This window comes from Schistocerca nitens, chromosome 6, assembly GCF_023898315.1.
Source record: "Schistocerca nitens isolate TAMUIC-IGC-003100 chromosome 6, iqSchNite1.1, whole genome shotgun sequence".
Taxonomy (NCBI): Eukaryota; Metazoa; Arthropoda; class Insecta; order Orthoptera; family Acrididae; genus Schistocerca; species Schistocerca nitens.
This window is the reverse complement of record NC_064619.1, coordinates 606,366,492-606,391,562: the sequence shown is the minus strand read 5'-3', so window position 1 is coordinate 606,391,562 and position 25,071 is coordinate 606,366,492. Positions and strand designations below refer to the sequence as shown.

Sequence of the window (25,071 nt, the reverse complement as noted above, 5' to 3'; positions counted from 1 at the left end):
AAGACTGCCTTACAAATGCGCATCGCAATCTCGATTACAATGGTTCGGAAAGTAACATGTGGTGTTTGGTGGAATTCGAATTTATACTTTCGTAATACTAAAATATGTAGCGTACATGTTGCTTCACATCAAAATTCTTTCCAAAAGGAGTTTTCTTCCCGGAGTTTCGTTTTCTAAAGCGCTGGGAAATTCTACTCCCATGTATAAAAACATAACCATTCAAAGGATGGATAAGTTTTACAGTTACGAGGGAAAAAATAACACAGAAAAAGTGTGTTTTCATCCGGGAGAAAATGTATTTTTAACCAGGAAATCCGGGAATTTTTTTTTCCTTGTCCACATATACACTCTATGTTAACGCAGGTAGGCCTACTGGTTATCCTGTGGCAGCACAGTTTGACTGTGAGATCTTCCGACCTGGTTTACGGATACCACACATTGAAATAAATGCTGGCTTCAAGGGGATGGTTAAGCAATGAGTTAAACTGGTTTCTCTGCTTGCGCTGTTGTGTCGAAGAGATTCCGAAGTTGTAGTTCCAAACAGACTACTCTCGAGTAGTTGTCAGGAAAAGCAGACAGTTCTAACTGCCCTACTACCTCATTAAACATTCTTCCGCTGCCCTATTTTCGAAGATCTGAACACATTCTGTAACGGCTAGTTTGCGAGACAGGCAGCCAAGGCACAGTGGAACTGAATCCACGAGTCAGATTAACGACCTTATATGCCCATCAGCCATTTTTTTAATTTTTTTATACGCGATTTCCAACCTGTTTTAGGCGAAAGTCTGACTGTTTTTGCTGTATCTGTCTATACATGCAATACAAAACAGTTAAAACATGGAATGACATAGACCAGAGTTTACATAAATTGAAGGCAGATTATTACATTACCATGGCTTTGTCGTGTCATGTAAAATATCTCAAACGCTTGTACATAAAGATGTTGGTAAAATTTAGCTACTAATGTATTGTTTCTCCTAAAATGTAAATCATTTCCCCAAAAGATACGATTTCAGTAACCTTTCCCCAAATATCTTAAACCTACCTATTGCTTTAAATTATTATTGATGGTGTTGGACGCTTGAAGAAAAGGAATTGTGTGTTCAATGCTGTAATATTATCGTACATATCAAAAAATAATAACACTTAAACTATAATTTTTATTTTGTAAATAAAAATGCATAGCTTGACCAGGAGCCGGCCGTTGTGGTCGAGCGGTTGTAGGTTCTTCAGTCGGGAGCTGCGCTGCTGCTATGGTCACAGGTTCGAATCCTGCCTTGGGCATGGATGTGTGTGATGTCTTTAGGTTCATTAGGTTTGAGTAGTTCTAAGTCTAGGAGACTGATGACCTCAGATGTTAAGTCCCATAGTGCTCTGAGCCATTTGAACCATCTGAACCTGACCAGAAAAATAAAAAAAAAATTCGCTTTCCCAATGCTTCCGGCATTGTTTTGTTGATTTAACATTAGACGGTATAGTAACTTCAGAAATACATAAGAGAGTTATTACATTGCATAGTCAATGACAGTAGTGCAACTACGGCGCCATAATTGTAAATTCTCTGAATATCGTAAGCATACACCAATAACAAAAGTGAATTTTCTCTGTCATAAAAATTATACTAGATTTAGTGTCACAAAGATAATATGTTACATGGTACAATGAATGAAATTATGTGACATATACGATAACTATTGCACTAATTCCAGAACTTTATTATCATTTATGTTGGAATAAAACAAGAATAAAATTAGTATTACCATATTTATTATACCAGAAGGGACATGGCATTGACATAATTATGATTATTATATACAACTCTGAATTGGATTTAGTATAAATTTTAGTGCTTGGCTCGAATTTAGTACATCGTTCATTTTTCAAACTGTACTGATCTCTAATTATGTGATCTGCTATGCTTCCGTGCATTTTATTTCTCAGTTTGATTTTACCACATTCATGATGGAGAATGCTTTCGCCATACTAGCATTCGAGGGCTCAAAAAACCCGTCCACAAGTTGCTGATGTCAAGGATTTCAGCTCTCCAGCAGCAACTTCAAAGGCCACCACTTCACTCCAAAGTGCCTCTGCTGTTGAATTAACTTTGTTCCATTGCTGGAATGTGAGAATTTGTCATTGATCCAAAGTGTTGTCAGCATTGTTGGCTACAAACAATTCTTTAAAATAGGCCATTATGCCCCCCATGTCAGGCTGGACTTGGCTAGTAGCCAAGTCAGGTGAGAAACGGGAAATTTTTTCTAAAGGCTTTCGGACTTTTGGGCTTAGCTTTTGAATTTCTTGGCAAAATTCACAGATAAATGGTACACACTGTTCTTTAATAACCCTTAAATCGTTTCGCTGAATACCACCTGTTGTTTCACTGTAACAATATCCTAAACTTACACATTCAATTTTCATCACATAATCTTTGAAACTGAACCCTGTGAAATCTTGCTCCTCTGCATTATTTAATTGCTCTGTGGGAACTAAAATTGACAGATGGTTCAGCAGCGAATTATGTAGACCTGATAGCATGCTGAAGAGGCTCAACATTATTAGTCTGAAACATGCAATTACATTCACTGATTATTTTTGGCGTGTGTTTCAAAGCCGGCCGGAGTGGCCGTGCGGTTCTAGGCGCTACGGTCTGGAACCGAGCGACCGCTACGGTCGCAGGTTCGAATCCTGCCTCAGGCATGGATGTGTGTGATGTCCTTAGGTTAGTTAGGTTTAATTAGTTCTAAGTTCTAGGCGACTGATGACCTCAGAAGTTAAGTCGCGTAGTGCTCAGAGCCATTTGAACCATTTTTTGTGTTTCAAAAATTGAGGACTCAATACATTAGGTTTTGGTAAAAGTATAAGATGCAATTTTGGAACAGTATATTAGTCAATTTTAAGTGAATCTCTAAAGCATCTCATTGGAGTAAAATTGTGGTAATGGCTCCTGTGCAAGCTACCCAGCAGAACAGAGAGAGAGAGTTAGAGATGGATGCACCATGAAAGAATTATCTGAATGGAATCGAAGTCGATAGATTTGATTGTGTATATATATAGACAAACAAATGATTACTATTCCAGAAATGTTGGATGATTTTTTCAAGAGAGAGAAAGAGCTTCACAAATTTAAAAAGTCAGTAATGTGTTGATCACCTCTGGCTCTTTAGCAAGCAGTTATTCAGCTTGGCATTGATTGACAAAGTTGTTGGGTGGCCTCCTGAAAGATACCATGAAAAATTTGTCCAATTGGTGCATTAGAGCATTGAAATCCTGAGCTGGTTGGAGGACCCTGCCTATAATACTCCAAACATTCTCAACTGGGGAGAGATCTGGCGACCTTGGTGGCCAAGGCAGCCTTTGGAAAGCATGAAGACAAGTGGTAGAAACACTTACTGTGTGCAGGCTGTCATTTTCTTGCTGAAATGTAAGCCGAGGATGGCTCTCCATGAAGGGCAACAAAATGGGGCGTAAAATATTGTCGACATACCACTGTGCTGTAAGGGATGACAACCAAACAGGTTCTGATATAAAAAGAAATGGCACCCAGACCATCACTCCTGGTTGTTTGGTCATATGGTGAGTGACAGTCAGGCTGGTATCACACCACCACTGTCCAGGGCTCTCCAGACACGTCTTTGATGGTCATCGGGGCTCAGTTTGAAGGGGGACTCATCATTGAAGACAATTCTACTCCAGTCAATGAGATTCCAAGCCAAAGACATGCCTTGTCTGTGTTTTCTTACACTGTCGTCATTATGAGTTTTTCAAAAATGAGTGAGGATGCAGTTGCTAGCCCAGTATAGGGGTTGGCTTTGACTCCAGTTTGAAAAAGAAAGCAAGTGCTGGAAAATGAAGTTGAATGTGGTGAAGTGCTGTGATGCTGAGGGAACTCAAAAAGAACTGTTACATCTGATTACATAATCTTCACTTAGAGCTGTGATGTACACTGGAAAGAGGCAGTATACCATTGCTAGAATTATATAGTTTGCCAAAGAATCACACCAAACTATCCCCAAGAACTTCCAGTAAAAAGAGGTTGTGCAGTTTCAATTGTATTGCTGTTAGAGGGTAACTAAAACAGCTCTGCATTTAGTGCCAATTATTGTAAAATGTTTACTCGTATTCTATTACTGGTAGAGCACTATGTGTAGAAAGAAAGATGAATGTAGCTGAAACTATTTCAGTTTGTATAAAAATATTTAATTCTCTCCAACTGAGGAGGAGGAAGAGGAGGAGGAGGAGGAGAAAATCAAAGAAGTTTTGGTGAATTCAACAAATGTATCGTCAGGGACACAAAGAAGAGTTGTACAGTACGCAAAAGGTAGTGCCCAATGTGTTTAAAAACTCATGCCAGTTCTTGACCAATCTTGATGACTGGGTGGAGATGGAATAGTACCACCCTGAGAAAAGTGTTGAAGTCCATTGGTTTCATGTGGAGAAAGATTGAAAACAAAAGAAAGTGGCAACGTTGTGCTTTGACGGACATGGTTCCTCAGGGGATGAAAAATAATGAGGCTGGCACAGAAACAGGAAAATGCCTGCAGCTTCACATTTGAAAAACTTCCATTCTCTTATTATCATAATTGTTTATCATCTGTGGTTCACTTCCATATAATGCTGCACTTTATATCTTCAGAAGAGACTTCCTTAAATTTGAGTTTACTTTTGATGTTATCAGAAGAATAACACCGTCTACACCACATACTGAAATTTCTTTATTTGCTGTGAAGTGTTGGCAACTGAAACATAGGTTTTAGTGCTGACAGAGCCATCTTTTATCTGTTCAAAGCTTTTTGATATCTGTTGATGACAGTAGTTGAAACATCATAATAAAATATAAAGAAATTTTAATAAGCAATCTAGACGGTTTTATTCACAAACTATTGCCTGCATTCCATTATCCTTATTTTGTTTTTGTTGATGTTCAACTTATAACCTCTTTTCAAATCTTTATTCATTCTTTCCAACTGATCTTCCAAGTCCTTTTCCGTCTCTGACAAAATGTTGTCGGCAAACTTCAGCATTTTAATTTTTTTTCTGAACTCTAATTACCTTTCCAAATTTCTCCCTGGTTTCCTTTACTGCTTGTTCAGCATTCGGATTTTATAACACTGGAAACAATTTACAACACATTTCATTTCCTTTGATTCTCACCGTGCAGTCTGGTTTCTGTACAAATTTAAATAATCTTACACCCCCCCCCCCCCCCCCCCATATTTTTTGTCTGCTATCTTCAGAATTTGAGTATTTTCCAGTCAACGCTGTCAAAATATTTCTCTAAATCTACAAGTGCTATATATGTAACTTTGCTTTCTAATATAAATCATAGGGTCAGTATTGTTTTGTGTGTTCCCACATTTCTCCAGAACTCAAACTGATTTTCCCTGAGGTTGACTCCTACCGGTTTTATAACTGTTCCTTAAATAATTGGTCTTAGTATTTTGCAACCATGGTATTCAACTGATGGTTTGCTAATATTCATACCTGACAGCATATGCCTTCCTTGGAACAGGAATTATTACAGTGTTCTTTAAGTCTGAAAGCACTTTGCCTGTCTCATACAGCTAGCATATCAGATGGAATGAAACAATGGAAACTCCAAGTAGGAATATCCACAATGTAGGAAAAGACAGATTGCTTACCATAAAGAAGACACATCAAGTTGCAGATAGGCGTGATTAAAAGACGCTCACTCATAGCTTTCTGCTACAGACTTCTTCAGTAAAGAGGACACAGACTCACTCACTTTCTCTCTCTCTCTCTCTCTCTTGATCACTTACAAGCACCTCGGGCCAGAATGCAACACCACGTGGGATGGAAGCAGCAAACTGAAGGGGGTGGGGAAGGGGTAGGGGAAGGGAAATAGAGGACAGGGGGGGGGGGGGGAGATTAATGATGTCTAGTGGAGTGCGTAGGGACTAGACTGCTGACAGGTGCAGCATCAGAAGGTTGTGGGACAGGGAGGTGGGAGAAAAAGGAACAGAAAAAGAGAGGAGTGGGGAAAGATGGGCAGATATGTTTGCAGAGGCTGCAAACAAACAGGATGGGAGACAAGAATGGGGAGGAGATGATAGGGCAGAAGGGGGTAGGATAAACCTGTGACAGGACTGGAATAGGAAGTGTTGGGTGGGTGAGTAGGACAGGTTTTGCACCTGGGTCTTCCACAAGGATATGATCCCTGTGGTAAGAGGTTGGGATTGCAAGTGGCAGAGGGATCATATCCCTGTGGAAGACCCAGGTGCAAAACCTGCCCAGTCCACTCACTCAGCACTTCCTAATCCAGTCCTGTCGCAAATTTATCCTATCCCTCTGGGGGCCAGGCCACCTGTGAAACCAGCCATGTCATTTACCAACTCTGCTGCAACTATTGCACAACTTTTTATATTGGTATGACTATCAACCAGCTGTCCACCAGGATGAATGGCCACTGCCAAACTGTGGCCAAGAGCAAAGTAGACTACCCTGCAGCATAAGATGTAGCTGAACATAACACACTTCATTCCAGTGGCTGCTTTACTACCCGAGCCATCTGGATCCTTCCCTCCACCACCAACTTATCTGAACTGTGCAGATGGGAGTTATCCTTACAACACCTTCTCCACTCCTGTAATTATCCTGGACTCAACCGATGGTAACATACTGTCCCAAAACCCTCCGCCCAACACTTTCCCCCCTTTTTGTCCTATTATCTCCTCCCCATTCTTGTCTCCCACCCTTTTTAATTGCACCTCTCTGCCAATATGCATTTTTGTTACTTCCCCCTCCCCCCATCTCTTTGTCCCACAACCTCTTGTTGGCAGTCTAGTCGCTGCACACTCCACCAGACAGCGTTCATCACTCTCCTCAAGGCATACGGTTATAATATAATGATAATTGTGAGAGAATGTCATTTACTCCAGATGCCTTGGTTCTACTTAGGTTTTTCAGTGGTCTGTTAGATTGTTCTCACAATACCATATCTTTTCTTTCATTTTCATCTACTTCCTCTTTTCTTTCTAAATACTGTTCTCAAGTTTGTTTCCTTCATATAGATGTACATCAACTTTACCTTTCATGTACAACATGACCTTACCCTCGTTAGACAACACAGTAGGCCTATTCAGTGGCTACAAGTGCAATTTCACTGAAGGTATGACTTTTACCTTTACATAATTTATTATTTAATAAGATGGAATAAAAGTCATGTCAGATGCAATCAAATTCCAGTATACAGTAAAAGAATGGCATGAACAGTAAAGGCAGTAGATATGAAAATGGATGTGCCACTTCTTTCTTGGGTACAAGGGGCTTATGGTCAAAGTGGGGAAGTAAGGATGTGGATTTACTCTTATCTAACACACAGAAAACAGGACTATATCAGTCAATGAATGAACATGAAACACCATCTTCATCAGAGTGGAGCACATTAAACATTGGAAAACCACAAGGCTTGGTATTGGGTCTTATGCTGTTTCTTATATTAGTAAACAGTCTTTCAGTCTGTAGAAGAACTGTGAGGAGGTTTTGAGCATAGTTGACAGAATACCACACATGAGACTTGTGAGATCTGGCAACATGATTTTCGTGAATATTCAAAAAATGGATCAGCTGAATTGGACTCACTTTAAATTTTAGACTCACTTTAAATATTAAAAAAAGAGATGTAGTACATACCTTTCCAAGTGTCACAGAAAGTAGAAGACATGAGTTTGAAATACAGCAATCAGCATATAAAGAATATAAATATTCAGAATGTGTTAGGGATACACATTGACATTAGACTAGACAAGTTCTCCAAATTATTGATTTAGCTCAGTAACTTTTGCTGTACATGGAACAGCAGCTAAAGATGCTATTAGAGCTGCAAACTGAAGATATTTTCGTTCATTATCGTCTTGTTGTATCATTTTTTGGGGAGGGAGTGGAGTGGACAAATCAGTCACTGGCTAAATAAATTATGAGTGAAAGCCATCCATGCAGGAATCCCTTTTGAAAATTAAAGATAGTCACACAAACATTTTTTCTCATCTATGCTTTATTACTCTACCTACAAGAGTGCAGTACAGTATCATGAAAATAACACAAGATCAAAAACAGTTTTTAGCCTAAAGGAGCACACAAAAGTTCAATGCTTTCCCAATAGACATCAGAAACTGTTGCACAGTGTAACTCCGTAGCAGAAGAACCGGTTGAAGTAATTTCCTCTTGAATTTTCTTTACTCATTTAGTGAAATCTGTTGTAAATTACTTAAAACAAGATTGTCCATTTATTACAGAAGTGTCATATTAATGCAAATATTGAACTGTATTACAAGTTCTGATATTCAGTTTTAATATTCTATATTAATAAGTGAAATATTTTGTCATTGTTTGTTGTGGTAGAATCACTGTAATTATACCATTTTAAATGTACTACTAATTTAATGAATTGTAGAAAATTACTCAGTAAAGATTGACATGTTCCATTTGCTAGCACTTCCCTTGCTCACTGTAACAACATAACTTATATTAAAATAAATAAAAAATGAAAATAAATTTCATGTTGTCCTCCGCCTAGTCCTGTCTTGTGTTTGTATCTCTGTGTAACCACTTCACCCATCATTATCTCTAATATGTTGTCTGCTCCCCTACAGTTTCCTTCCTCCACTCCTTGATGCTGTAGCAGGTGCTCTGTTAAATTGTTCCTTCTTGCTCTCCTCTAAACATTTCTAACATATCAAAGAAAAATGTGATGTATATAATACAAATGTCATTATGTATGACAATGTGAGGTGGTGTAAAAAATGCTACAGTGCGACATTTGGTACCTTCCATTTGCAGACATTAGGGCCAGAGTGTGCCATACTGTCAGAAGCCCTGTCACGCTATGAAGCAATCATCATGGAAGACGCAGCAACCGAGGGCCCACGTGATGCTAGTGAGGCCTCCGTGCAGATGACTGAGATGCAGGTCCACCTCGATGGCGAGTGTGGTGATCGACCGTTCTTTGGAATGAATGAGTCTTGTAAGTACACAGTCTGCACTGAGTGCATTATGGGTCTCTTATACATCAATAGCGGTCAGCTCAACTATCTTTAGATGATTCTCACATTTATTTGTAGAGATCAACAGAGAATCAAACCTGAACTTTCAAATACTGACATGATGCAAGAAACAATCATCTGAGGTTGATTTACAGGTGGGGTGGTAGACACACATAACAGCAAAGCTTCCAGACTACCTTCAGTTTAAGTACACACACTAACACACACATTTTGTTGTTGAAGAATGGAAAAACCGGGATGGAATGTAACAATATTATGAAAAGGATAGTTGCTACTCACTGTATAGCAGAGATGCTGAGTCACAAATAGGAACAACAAAGAGACTGTCATTTTCTGACAGTCTTTTTGTTGTGCTGTGACTCAGTATCTCTGCTGAATGATGAGTAGCAACTGTCCTTTCCACAACATTGTTAAATTTTGTTGTTGTTTTGATCAAAGAATTTCTGTTACTGTCATGCTTTAGAAAGTTAGCAAGTGTGTCACATTAATGGGAGCAGGTATAACAAAACAGAATTCGTCAATGTTACTCATATGTTTTATGGCAAAATTGCTAATGCCTTGCTATCAGTTTATAACACTTTTTCACACTTTTTACTTAGTTCAGTCATTATTTTATTCATGTATTCACTCTTTCATCTGTTGACACATCATCTTTCATAGATCCTGCTATGAAATAGATGCATTAGGGATGTATAATGGGTCAATCCGTACATTAAGTGGCAGAGGCCTAAAACTTTCTGCAGGATTCAGGTTTACATAATAGTTTTGTAGTCATGTTCCTTATTCAATAATACTGATTCAGTGAGTCACCAAAACTCAATTTAAGTAAATGTTTCCTGTCCCTTTTACATGGCTTATGTCTGTTTTAAACTAGCTGGCAAACCTGTCTTGGATAATAGCTATCCTTGCTCTTTCTAAAAGTATATGGTTGCTTTGTGGTCCATATACATTACAAATCATCTACCCTTGACATAAGTGTGGAAGTGCTGCACAGCTTCATGTACAACTAACAGCTCTTGGTCATATGCAATCTACTTGGATTGAGCCTTTGTGAGCTTATAGGGGGAAAAACCCAAGGGCTTCCAAATACATCTGACATACTGGTGGAGACCTCTGCCTATAGCCTGCTGGTTAGCATCTACTGCTATAGATAATGGCGCATCTCAGACTGGGTGGGACAACAGCATTGCCTTCTGTAAGTTTGCTTGTACCCTTTCAAAGGTGTGCTGCATCTCTGGTGTCCATTGCAGGTAACATCAGCATTTGGTGTAAGTGCCTGACAGTGCTGCTGTCAGTAGTGTCAGAATCTTTGTCACTTGCAATATGTGTTGTCAATAGAAGTTCACAGTTTCCAGACATCTTTTTAACTGCTAACCACAGTTTTCTTCTTTAATGGACAAACACCAGCTGCTAAAACTGTATGCCTGAGGAATGTTACCTGCTCTGGCACAGAATAAATTTTGCTTCATGTATGGTTAACCTACTGAACACTGTTCTGCTCCTTATGCAATGATGCCATTTGGTAAAATGCTATGACATCATTGAGATAAATGAAACAGAGAAATTCAGTTCCCTTAACACCTCGTCTTTGAAGTGCTGCCATATCTTGGCAACTTTTTAACACCGAATGGCGTATGAAAGTATTCAGAAGGGAAAATAGTATTATTACTGCAGTCTTGGGGAATGTCCTCTTCTACTACCAGTACCTGACTGTAAGCCTTCTTACAATCAACCACCTCGATCACTGTGGTTCTGGCTAATGTCTTTATGTTAGGGTACATTCAGGATGGTACATGCATTTAATGTGTGGCCTCCAGGCACTACCTCCCTCTTTATCAAATACAGTGGTGATGTATACAGGCTGCCTGATCTGTGCATAATACCAGCTTGCAACATCTTTTCAAACTCTACTTTCACTGCAGTAAAACAGTTGAGTGCTAATCTACTTCACTGTTGCGAGGCTGTTTGGCCATTTGCCATTTTGATATGCTGCACCATGGTATGCCACACTTTACCTATTTGGCAATAAACTTCTTCTCTAGCTCTTGCAGAATCGAGTTACACAGTGAGGAGATTGTATTTGTAGCACCATTACCTATAGTACTAGTAATGTCTACACCATCAGTTGTAATCTGCACAGTACTGAGATTAATCTCCAGCCTTTGTTGACTAACAAATTCTTCTCCTAATATTGGTTTTATCTCATTTGTGAGGATGAACTTCCACCTGGACTTCCTGCTGAAAGCCAGTTTAACTTCCACCTCACATGTATCATATATTATTATATACAAATTGTTGCCTGCCATAGATTGGACAGACATGGCTACAGATCCGTTCTCATCCTGGCGGACTGGTAGCTTACTTACTTCAGAACATGGGTCGATCAGGCAGCAATGGATTGCTTTCTTGTCCCTTACATATAACCAGCGTGACAACATGAGCAAGCATGATCAGTTCTCTGCATGTATGATCAGTGTCATTAATCAGTAGACTAATCTTGAACACTGTGCATTTACTTGTAAATTGGTGCTCTTGTGAAACTTTGTGCATGTACTACAGGACACTGAAGCCGTGTGGGTACACACATGAGGACGTGCATCTGGTGGTCCAATCCCCAAAAAACAGAAGCTACCAACATATCAAGTTGTGTTTCTTCACTTGCTAACTGTCTGTTTCCTTCTCCTGAAGTGATGGATGTCTGTCTTCATCTTCTTGGTGCAGGTCTGCTTACTGACTTTCAGTGCTAACAATGGTTTATGCAGTGTATCTGCTAATATGAGAGTAGATACTGGCTGAATTGAATCAGCACTGGTTTACAGGGCCCCTAGACATGGTTAATTGTTTGTCTTGTCTGGCAAATACTAATCTCATTGCTACATAGTGGAACCAATTCCAAAAAATATGAAATTCATCAACGTAACACAGTATTTAATTATAAGATAACCAATGTATATGTGTGGCAGACATAATAAATCAAAGCAAAACATTAATACCTGACTTAGATTAGAACGGCATTAAGTATATTTGAAAAAGAGTAATAACACAGGTAAATTCTTGCTATAACCTCCATCTAATAGTTATGGCTAGTAGTTGCACTAAGTTCCACAGGCTACAAAATGCGAACACAATTTGAATGCAATGCAGAATTCAGTTAACAAGTCAAAGGGATGGTGTACCATAAAATACATAACCCAGACCTTAGCTGTATCAACCCATGTTAAAATACAACAATGTAACTTTATTCATGTTAAAATACAGAAGATCTTTAATTATATTACATAGCACAAGCAGAAGAATTACTGGGTGGAAGGGGGGGGGGGGATGTTGTATAGGAAGACAGGTAAGAGGAGGAAGAATGGTGGGCTGTTACTGAAAGTGTGAAGGGAAGCAGATGGGTAAACACTGCATGCTGCATGGCACAGGGGGGGGGGGGGGGGGGGGGGGGGAGGGGGGAGTGGAATGAAGATGCAGTAATGTAGGAGAAGGTGAGGCCCAGAGTAAAGGTACATGAAGTGGGAAGAGGAACAGCGCATCGAATGCTCATAACCACAAGTACGTTGCTAAAATGACCTTGCAGGAAGCATATGTTTTTTAAAGTATAGTTGGTGATATGTTCCAGTGGTAAGACACTAGACATACATTATACAGAGTAAGGCTATGCTATCTGACAGCACATTAAACACAAAAACCAATCAGCATGGAGTGGCACTAAATTTTTATATGAAAGGATCTTGATTTCTGCATGCCAAATGACCAAATTCAAGGCAGCATAGGAAATAAGGCTTAAGAAGGCTTAGTTCAGATTGTTAGTACAGTAATTGTACTAATTTTGAAATAGAAATAAGATGACAATGTGTCCCTGTGTTGGATTTCAGCAAACATAAGGTTTAAAAATGCTGGCCATCTATTTTAGGGATTTGTTGGCTACATAAAAACCCACAACAGAGTCACACCAAGATGGTGAAAATTTTGATATGGAAGGATACCAGATTTTGACACCTGTGTGCAATAAGGAATACTGCAATTCAGACTTCAGATACCATGAAAAACAAGTAGGTAAGAAAAGAGTGCATGTTAATTTCATGGGACACAGGTTAGGAAAATTTTATGAAGAGGGACTGAAAGGCAATAATCAGTTCAGGAGACATAATAATTAAAAATGTGCAACTCTTGTGACAGTTGCCTTGAAAGAAAATAACAAAAACTAACACTTGTAAACTGACAGTTGACTTAGCCCATCTGCAGAGCAATGGAAATTTAGTTACAAAAATTAGATGAAAACTTGAAATATAATGGTCCACTGAGCAATAAAAGACAAACATAATAAACACTGCAGAGAGAGGCTGCACATTCTAGAATTGAAAACAAATTAAACACTTAACAAAGCAGACTGTAAAGTGTAGTACTGTAGAAAAAGTTAAGTAGCAAGTTAAATGGAATGTATTCTTTCAAAAGAAACCCCAAAATAAACATAACGAAATTCTTATCAACAATGGTAGGACTTCCGTGTCCTAGTGTCTCCAAGGAAAATACAGTACATCAAAATTCAAAAACAAAACTGAATAATGGACACTGCTTAAAATAATAAAAGTGCACTTTATTGTACAGGTTGTTACCATTTACCTGTATTATAAATGTGTGGTGGTACCTTTTAACATCTCAATTATTGCACTTTCACACTTGTGTGCAGTTTCTTAAAAAAGAAATTTGGACTCTTTCTCCGAAGACCCTTAATGTCCATGACCATTTAAAACCTATGCAAAATGTGGTAGTCAACCAAACAAGTACATTGCCCCACATAAATTCTTAGTTAGAGAAAAGCTAAGACTCAAAACATGTACAGTAAACAAAAGCTCTCTCAAAAGAAAATTGATTAGTTTCCCCGAAAATTAAATTCTTTAAACACCTAGACAATAAATGAGCTTAAAAGCCTGCAATATCTTACTTATGTACTGGTCACTCACATGAAAACTGGACTTAATTATGGCAGATAAGATGAAGAAATGAAGAAGGGAAACAGTAGTGGTAGTGTGTCTGCACATGGCTGGCTTAGGCAACATCTGTGCTGGACCACATATTTGCACTGTTCAGTCTCTGCTTATAGCAAGTGTTCACATGTGACAGAGTCCCCAACTTAACTCGCTGCATGGTAAAGAGAAACATAGTTATGGTTCTACTCCGATATCTGAGGGTGGAGCATAAAATAGACCATTTAACACCGCTCAGCCATCTTCAAATTATTGGAAAAGATATCTTCATTAATTATATTGCTCTCAGTGTCACCACTTTCTCTCCTGACTGTCATGATACATAACTTTTCAACATAACTTCACTGTCTGCAGGGGGATAACAGCTGAAAGCAACTCAAAATAATTGATTTTGTCACTTGACTGACACAAAATGGTGTACTCTAATGCAATAGTGCAGTTAATCTCTTCTCTTTATACATCATAATCATATTATAGACCGTTAAGTACCCCATACCCCATATTATATCACTTAATATATTGTACTGATAACTACTACCACCTACTAAAAAAAAAAAAAAAAAAGAGCATGGACAGAGAAAGGCCACAAAGTGAGAAGAAGAATTCAAAAGAAAAGAGAAAGTTAAATCCTCTTATTTTACAATCAACAATGTAGGAAAAGATGGATTGCTACTTAGCATAAAGATAACGTGCTAAGTTACATACAGGCATAATTACAAGACACTTACACATAAGCTTTAGGCCTCAGCCTTCATCAGAAAAAGAGAAACATGCACCATTCATTCACACATGTAAGAACACCTCACCACACATGACTACCAACTCTGGCAACTTGGGCCAGAATGCAACTAACACATGGGATGGAGGCAGCAATCTGGAGTGGGCAGGGAACAGGAAGGAGAAGGGAAGGGATAGCAGTGTAAGGGTGGCGAAAGAGAGGAACACAGTCTGGCAGAGTGTGCAGAGACTAGAATGCTAACAGGCACAGCAGCAGTGGGTTGTGGGGCAGGGACGTGGAGAAAAATGGTGTGAAAGAGGAAAGGAGTGGGGAAAGAAAGGTGGATGTGTTGGCAGAGAGTGGAAAACAAAGAGGGTGGGAGATGAGAGTGGGGTGGAGGTGACATGACAGAGAGAGTGGAAACTGTTGAGTGGAGGACGTGGGGACAGTATGTTAACACAGGTTGAGGCCAGGATAATTATGGGAGCAGAGAATATGCTGTAAGGATAACTCCCATCTGTGGATTTCAGAAAAGCTGGTGATGGAGGAAAGGATCCAGATGGCTTGGGTAGTGAGGCAGCTATTGAAATCAATCATTTTTTGTTCAGCTGCATGTTGTGCCACAGGGTAGTCTGCATTTTGACAGCATAATCCCTTTCACACCAAAAGATCCCTTCCATACAGACTGGCCACCCAGGAATGACATATCTGCAGTGACAAGAACTCCCTTGAAGGGTATGCTGAGGGTCTCACCAATGCCTTCCCAGACAGGCGCTACCCCCAGACCCAGTTAGCAAAGACATCTCCCATGCCATTTCCCCTCACAAACCCAATCCTCCCCCTCCCCCAAGAACCAGCCACAAAGGAATGTCCTGTTCATTGCCCAGTACCACCATGGACTGGAAAAACTGAATCAAATCCTTCGCCAGGACTTTCATTACCTATCGTCATGACCTGAGATGAGAAACATTTTACTTGAGACCCTTCGCACCCCACCCTCCCAAGGTGGTGTTCCATTGCCCACCCAACCTCCACAATATCCTAGTCCATTCCTATACCATTCTTAATCCAACCATTTGTCACAAGGATCATAGCCCTGTGGAAGACTGAGGTGGAAGACCTGCCAAGTCCACCCACCCAGCACGTCCTATTTTAGTCCTACCACACGTTTATCCTACTCCATCAGGGGCCAAGCCACCTGTGAAAGCACCCATGTCGTGCACCAACTCTGCTGCAATCATTGCACAGCTTTTTATATTGGTACGATTACCAACCAGCTGTCCACAAGGATGAACGGCCACTGCCAAATTGCGGTCAAGAGAAAAGTAGACCACCACGTGGCAAGACATACAGCTGAACAGAACATGACTGATTTCAATGGCTGCCTCACTAAATGAGCCATCTGGATTCTCCCTTCCACCACCAGGTCTTCCAGACTGTGTGGATGGGAGTTATCCTTACAACACATTCTCTGCTCGCGTAATTGTTGCAACCTCAACTTACAGTAACATGCTGACCCCACATCTTTCACCCAACAGTTTCCACCCCATCTGTCCTGTCACCTGCTCAATGTTCTCGTCTCCTACCCTCATTGTTTGCCACTCTCCTGCCAATGCATCCACCCATATTTCCCCACTCCTCTCCTTTACAGTTCATTTTTGTCCATCTACCTACCAACAACCTCCTGACGCTGAATGTGCTGGCTTTCTAGGTCCTGCACACATTGCCAGATAGTGCTCCTCTCTTCTCCCACCCATACTCTGCTATCCCTTCCCCTTCTCCTTGCCCACCCCCTCCAGACTGCTACTTCCATCCCACATGATAGTTGCATTCTGGTCCAAGCTGACAGAGTTGGTGGTCATGTGTGTGCTGAGGCATGCTTGCTTGTGTGAGTAAATGGTGTGTGTTTCTCTTTTTGTGATGAAGGGTCAGTCCAAAAACTTATGTGTAAGTGTTTTTCAGTTGTGCCTGTCTGCAACTTAGCGTGTTATCTTTACAGTAATTAGCAATCTACCTTTTTCTACATTTTTAATATTGCAACCTGGAGTTTTCATTGTTTCATTTTATGGTCAGGTAGGTGTAGCAACATTCTAGTGAATTGAACAGCAGCAGATGCTAATCATTTTTTATTGACCATTTGGCATCTGAAGGCCTACAGCCACCTAATCCCATTAGATATCTGATACACGGCCATGACGGGAAAACTTCAAAACATTTCTTTCAAAACCTAGATGCAGATGTCTGATCTTGAAACAAAAATGTATTCCCATCAAGTTTCAAAGGATTTGGTGTGCCAATAATTTTGGAGGCCTTGCAGACATGGTATGGAGCCACAAGGGGTTTCAGAGCCCTTAAGTCACTCATATCTGTGGAGCAAGGAGTAGGAACCTACTTTAAACAGGTAGCACAGAATTGATATTCTTAGGAAAGGTGAAAGAAAGGCCTGAAAGCAAAATGAAAGAAAATGCCATCAACAGCTGGGAGATTTTGTGTGTGGCAGCCATATTTTGATAGCTGCAAATCCCTGTAGGTTAACTGAAAACTCTATGCTGGGGTCATCTTAGCACATAATGTTCAGAAATGACATACAGGAATTTCTCCTCATCGCCTGATAACTAAGCATGAAATATTTAAACAATAATGGAGCTTAAAACCAGGTTTAAAAAAGTCTGCTGCATACATTTACACAGATGTTAACTGTACAGCCAATATACATCTGAAGAGCTTATTTAGGAAAAATTATACATCCAACATACCTCACAATAACTATAATTTTTTCTGAGAAAAGTTCAGATCATCCTACTAAGCAAAGATGCCTCCAACAGAAGTAATAGAGTAGAGCCTTGAATACCTAACCTAATATTAACCAAATCCTTGGATTATCCGAGCATTTGTCCAACCATCTGCCTTTGCTCGGAGCCAAACAGTGTGCCAGCTTTATCAATAAATTTTCCTCCTGTTACAACAGATGCCCATCCATATCAAGCTCCTCACACTTGATCAGTTGACAGACTGCTCTACTGCAGAACTACTCACTTTTTTGTGCTCTTTAATTACTGTTTTATCTGTGCATTGTAGTCCTTTCAATTTTAAAATTGCATTGTAGTTTTACACAGTTTATGAAGATGTCATTAAGAAGTGTAAGGGATTGTGAAAGATTGAAAATGGGTATAAATCAGAAGAGGAAATGTGCTGTGTGCACAATTGAACAGAAACTTAGTGTTCTGCAAAGAACTGAGAAAGGTGGAGTCATAAATTAGCTTCCGAAATGGGTATTGGAGTGACAACCATTAAGGACTGGAAAAAGAACTAAAAAGATCTTGAAGCTTTTTCATTAACAGTAAATGGTGAAAATGTTTAAAAACTATAAAAATGCTGGTAAAAACCAAAACTTGAGCTCTAGCATGATGCCGGTTGGACTTGGTTTTGTCAGAAAAGACGTGAGGGGGGCACACTTTCAGGCCCTGTCATAAAAGAATATTTCAGGTGAATGAATCATGGTGTTAGAAAAGGTGAAAAACTTCCTACTGATAATGATGCTTTTAGGGAGTTTCTTGAAACACTGGAAAAAAATAGTCTCACAAATAAACTGGTAGCTGATCAGTTATACAACACTGATGAAGTGGGGCTAAACTATAAAATGTGCCCTCAATTTTGTCAGCACTTCCTGTTTGTTAAAAAGCTTAAAAAAGTGCTTGGATGAATGGTCATTTGTTTCATGAATGGTTTTTTGATGCATTTGTTCTGGCTGTTAAAAATATTGAAATAAAAAAACCTAGAGCAGTTGCACTGCTAGACAGTGCAGCAAGCCTGAGACTGAACTGAACTTCAATCAGGTGACATAAAAGCTATGCTTTTGCCCCTCCCTTCCCCTCACACATGACTTCAACAATCCAGCTTAAAAAAATTAGTCACCTCATTGTGCACACACAAATAAATTGTTAAGCTTTTACAGATGGTGCAACAATCGAGTCACACACAGAGCTGTGGACACATTGCCTTGGACCAAAAGGAGGGAATGGATTGTGATTCTGATGTCAAATTTTGTACAGGTGTTCAAGTGGTCAGAAATTGGGAGTGGGTGTTCAGGGCTGGTGTTAAATGAGATCAGAAAATTTGATCAAATAAGGAATAGTACACTGAATGCATAGGGCTATCGCAGGAAGCTGCCAGGTGCAGATCAGTCTGGGAGATCAAACAAACCAAAGAAGTAGAGAATGGGAGAGACTCATGCAAAGTTCTGCTGGTGACTAGTCATGGAGAACAGGACCAAAACTGCCTCGGCTCTGAAAAGCAGGCAACTTGGGTTATGTAGGCACAGCCAAAGTTACTCTGGGAGAAAACTTGTAAAGACTTGACAAGGGCCTTTGAAATAAACCAGTTCCCTAAAATATTCCTTGACTTGCTGCTATCTTGTACAGCTGCTGCATCTGAGCTGATGTATTGGCTACCTACATCACTACTTAACTGCTTGCTTACTCTATCATTGAGTACACTTTGTCCACTACTGAAAGTACAGAGTTCATGTTGCATCTCTTGCATGGTGCCACAGCTGTTTTTACTCTTTGTGATAGCTGCCTCAACCACACATGACATAGCACCATGTTAGATATTCCCTCTTCTCCACTGATGCTCCTTAGGTGATGCCAAATCATTGATGGGCTTCTGTCCCTGATATGCTCATCCTTTAATATCTGTTACTTGCATTGGTCTAATGATTTGCACATTCAGCAGACTAGCATTTCCCTAAAATGGAGATATTGTTGCTGTGAGGCCGGCTTCAATACAATCTCAAAGATTATTGTTACTGCCCAGGCAACCAAACTATTGACTGCTATGGCAAACTACATGCAGCCACTGGTGTCATTGTTTTGCATAAATGTCAGGTCCAACATTGTGAACCACAGCTCTCAATTTTCTGGCAGAAACTGAGGAATCTGAACTTTCGTTCATGTATGAGAAACTGTGTTAGACACATTGAGTAAACTGTCATATCGTCAGTCTGTCTTGCCATTTGCAGGAGTAACTGTATGTTTTTTTGTGTTCTGATTTGAGCTTGAAGGTCATTTATTTGCCTTTTGCAGATCTTCATGCAGGTGAGACTGTTGCATCTTCATCACTGTACTTCTTTACAAATTTTCTGGAGTCTCTGCACTCTTCAAAAAAACTTGAGTAAACAAGGAACTTTCAAACATAAAAATAAAAAGTAAGCTTAACAGTGGTAATATGTGTCTGTAAACCAAAGAACAAATAAAATACACTTTATTATCATATAGCAGAGATGCTGACTCTCTCTCTCTCTCTCTCTCTCTCTCTATCTCTCTCTCTCTCTCTCTCACTCACAAAAATGCATTTCAGACACGTGGCCACTATCTCTGGCCTGTGTGTGTGTGTGTGTGTGTGTGTATGTGTGTGTCTAATATGGAAGAAGGCTTTTTTGGCCAAAAGCTTAGTTGTTTCACAGTCTTTTTGTTATGTCTATCTATGACTCAGCATCTCCACTAAATGGTGAGTAGCAATCTATCCTTTTCATAATACTGTAATTATTCCATCCAGGATTTTTCCATTATTTGATAAAATATACTTTGCATCTTAATCCAAAGCTGATGCTTCCCACAGTTTTGACAGAAAAACTCTGGCTGAAAATCGGAAGGAATTCTGATCATGTGTAAAGAACACCAGTGCTGATCAATACCTTCATTGCATGATAGCTAAGATAAAGTTCCTGATAACAGCACCACTAAAGCAGAGTTATTAAATATGTTTTTCCAAAATTCCTTTGCCAAAGAGAATGCAGTAAATAATTTAGGATTCAAATAAGAAACACCTGCCAACATGAGTAATTTACAAGTAGATACCTTTGGTGTAACAGACCAATTCAAATCACTTAATAAATGCAAGTCTTTCAGTGAAGATTGTACATGAGTTATGTTACTTTTAGAGCGTGCTGAGAAATGGCTCCATTTTTAGCAATTAACAAAATATCCATATCTAAAGACTGTATAGTTCCACATGTCACACCAATACACAAAAACTGAAACAGAATAATCCACTGAATTATAAACCCATATCAGTGGTATCAATTTGCTCTAGGATTTTGCAATGTATACTGTGTTCTAACATAATTACCTACCTCAAAGAAAACAATTTATTGATGCATAACAATCACAGATTAAGGAAATGTTGTTCTTTGAAACACTATGGACTCTTTATTCACATGAAGTAATTAATATTATCGACAAGGGATATTAAGCTGATTCCATAGTTCTATATTCCTAGAAAGTTTTGACACTGTTCCTCACAAGCAGCTTCTAAGTATATTGCACACCTATGGAGTATCACCTAAGTTGTGTGGTGACATTCATGATTTCCTGTCTTAGTTGGCAGTAATTGACTGGAGACATTCAAATGAAACAGAAGTGATATCTGTTGTTCTCCAAGGAAATGTTATGGCCCCTCTGCTGTTCCTAAACTATATAACAATTTAGGAGAAAGTCTGTGTAGCTCTTTCAGATTGCAGATGATTTATTGTGCAAGTTGCAAACAGTTACACGTGTTAGGTCTTCCACATGAGTACAAAAAGAAAATCCATAAAATTTGAAGAACAACTTAAATTGAAATAATCACATAAAATATTGCGGAGAATGTGAACCAAAGACTGTGATTTGTATTGATGAAACTCTTGTAGTGTGCAATGAATCTGCCATGGAGACTGCCTATGCTACACTCGTCCATCCTCTTCTGGAGTACTTCTGCTTAGTATGATACCCTTACTGGATAGGATTCACAGAGGACATCAAAAATATCCAAAGAAGGGATGCTCATTTTGTATCATCATTAAATAGAGGAGAGAGTGTCATGGATATGATTCACGAGCTGGGCTGGCAGTCATTTAAACAAACACATATTTCATTGCAGCAAGATGTTTTCACAAAATTTCAATCACAAACTTTCTCCTTCAAATATGAAAAATATTTTGTTGCCACCCATCTACATGGACAGAAATGACCACTGTAATAAAATTATAGAAATCAAATCTGCCAGAAAGATCTAGTTGCTCGTTTCTGTTAGGTACTATTTGAGAGTGGAACAGTCAAGAAATAGTCAGAAAAAGGTTTGTTGCCCCATCTGCAAAGCACTTAAATGGAAAATTTAGGGTAGTCATGTTGTTATAACCTTTAAGCACTAATAATCTGCATGGATATGCAAAAGTAGAAACACTAGCGGGTTACATACTACTGACTCCGCATCTGTCATTCGACTGCCGTGCCGTGACATGCGGCCGGTGCCGTTCATAGCTCTATCGCCGTGTTCGCGTACTAACGTAGCGGCACTTTTGAATGTCGTGGCACTGTTACAACACATGTAGATGTAAATTACTTTTATACGCAGTGTGAGACATGTAAGATGCAAAAGTCTTTTCTCAATTACTGAATAGCTCAAGATATTAAAACAAGATTTGTGGCAGGCAGAGAATACATCATGAGGCACATAATTTTGTTACCTGGTTAACTCTCATAATTCTTGTACAATCTGATAAACGAATGCAAATATTTTTATTGAAAATGTTTACTCTGTAAAGGTATTCAACGAGTCTTGAAACAACAAGTACAGTGATATGAAACTTACATGACTGGGGGTAAAAGATTTCACAAAACTGTTTGAAAAATGTGTTAAAGTTAACAGGTAGGGTGGCTGAAATCTGATAATGTGGTATGAATGCTCCCAATCAGGGCTCTCACGCCACGCTTCATAGTTATGTGCAACAAGATGATGTTGTTGTTGTTGTTGTGGTCTTCAGTCCTGAGACTGGTTTGATGCAGCTCTCCATGCTACTCTATCCTGTGCAAGCTTCTTCATCTCCCAATACATACTGCAGCCTACATCCTTCTGAATCTGTTTAGTGTATTCATCTCTTGGTCTCCCTCTACGATTTTTACCCTCCGTGCTGCCCTCCATTACTAAATTGGTGATCCCTTGATGCCTCAGAACATGTCGTACCAACCGATCCCTTCTTCTTGTCAAGTTGTGCCACAAACTCCTCTTCTCCCCAATCCTATTCAATACGTCCTCATTAGTTATGTGATCTACCCATCTAATCTTCAGCATTCTTTTGTAGCACCACATTTCAAAGGCTTCTATTCTCTTCTTGTCCAAACTATTTACCGTCCATGTTTCACTTCCATACATGACTACACTCCATACAAATACTTACAGAAACAACTTCCTGACATTGAAATCTATACTCGATGTTAACAAATTTCTCTTCTTCAGAAACGCTTTCCTTGCCATTGCCAGTCTACATTTTATATCCTCTCTACTTCGACCATCATCAGTTACTTTGCTCCCCAAATAGCAAAACTCCTTTACTACTTTAAGTGTCTCATTTCCTAATCTAATTCCCTCAGTGTCACCCGACTTAATTCTACTACATTACATTATCCTTGTTTTGCTTTTGTTGATGTTCATCTTATATCCTCCCTTCAAGACACTGTCCATTCTGTTCAACTGCTCTTCCAAGTCCTTTGCTGTCTCTGACAGAATTACAATGTCATCGACGAACCTTAAAGTTTTTATTTCTTCTCCATGGATTTTAATACCTACTCCAAACTTTTCTTTTGTTTCCTTTACTGCTTGCTCAATACGCAGATTGAATAACATCGGGGAGAGGCTACAACCCTGTCTCACTCCCTTCCCAACCACCGCTTCCCTTTCATGTCCCTCGACTCTTATAACTGCCATCTGGTTTCTGTACAAATTGTAAATAGCCTTTCGCTCCCTGTATTTTACCCCTGCCACCTTCAGAATTTGAAAGAGATTATTCCAGTCAACATTGTCAAAAGCTTTCTCCAAGTCTACTAATGCTAGAAACGTAGGTTTGCCTTTTCGTAATCTAGCTTCTAAGATAAGTCCTAGGGTCAGTATTGTCTCCCTTCACTATTGCCATATTTCTATGGAATCCAAACTGATCTTCCCCAAGATCAGCTTCTACCAGTTTTTCCATTCATCTGTACAGAATTCACGTTAGTATTTTGCAGCTGTGACTTATTAACCTTATAGTTCGGTAATTTTCAGATCTGTCAATGTCTGCTTTCTTTGGGATTGGAATTATTATATTCTTCTTGAAGTCTGAGGGTATTTCGCCTGTCTCATATACACTCCTGGAAATTGAAATAAGAACACCGTGAATTCATTGTCCCAGGAAGGGGAAACTTTATTGACACATTCCTGGGGTCAGATACATCACATGATCACACTGACAGAACCACAGGCACATAGACACAGGCAACAGAGCATGCACAATGTCGGCACTAGTACAGTGTATATCCACCTTTCGCAGCAATGCAGGCTGCTATTCTCCCATGGAGACGATCGTAGAGATACTGGATGTAGTCCTGTGGAACGGCTTGCCATGCCATTTCCACCTGGCGCCTCAGTTGGACCAGCGTTCGTGCTGGACGTGCAGACCGCGTGAGACGACGCTTCATCCAGTCCCAAACATGCTCAATGGGGGACAGATCCGGAGATCTTGCTAGCCAGGGTAGTTGACTTACACCTTCTAGAGCACGTTGGGTGGCACGGGATACATGCGGACGTGCATTGTCCTGTTGGAACAGCAAGTTCCCTTGCCGGTCTAGGAATGGTAGAACGATGGGTTCGATGATGGTTTGGATGTACCGTGCACTACTCAGTGTCCCCTCGACGATCACCAGTGGTGTACGGCCAGAGTAGGAGATAGCTCCCCACACCATGATGCCGGGTGTTGGCCCTGTGTGCCTCGGTCGTATGCAGTCCTGATTGTGGCGCTCACCTGCATGGTGCCAAACACGCATACGACCATCATTGGCACCAAGGCAGAAGCGACTCTCATCGCTGAAGACGACACGTCTCCATTCGTCCCTCCATTCACGCCTGTCGCGACACCACTGGAGGCGGGCTGCACGATGTTGGGGCATGAGCGGAAGACGGCCTAACGGTGTGCGGGACCGTAGCCCAGCTTCATGGAGACGGTTGCGAATGGTCCTCGCCGATACCCCAGGAGCCACAGTGTCCCTAATTTGCTGGGAAGTGGCGGTGCGGTCCCCTACGGCACTGCGTAGGATCCTACGGTCTTGGCGTGCATCCGTGCGTCGCTGCGGTCCGGTCCCAGGTCGACGGGCACGTGCACCTTCCGCCGACCACTGGCGACAACATCGATGTACTGTGGAGACCTCACGCCCCACGTGTTGAGCAATTCGGCGGTACGTCCACCCGGCCTCCCGCATGCCCACTATACGCCCTCGCGCAAAGTCCGCCAACTGCACATACGGTTCACGTCCACGCTGTCGCGGCATGCTACCAGTGT

The 25,071-nt window shown here is 40.2% G+C and overlaps 1 protein-coding gene across 1 annotated transcript in view; it reads left to right on the top strand.

Annotated features, from left to right (window-relative positions):
- The window catches only part of LOC126263182 (beta-hexosaminidase subunit beta-like), a 156,359-nt gene that overhangs the window by 44,998 nt on the left and 86,290 nt on the right, over nucleotides 1–25,071 (top strand). The window contains exon 2 of the mRNA XM_049960234.1: nucleotides 8,797–8,980. Within this exon, the coding sequence (XP_049816191.1) occupies nucleotides 8,797–8,980 (184 nt within the window). The remainder of the gene's footprint in view (nucleotides 1–8,796; nucleotides 8,981–25,071) is intronic.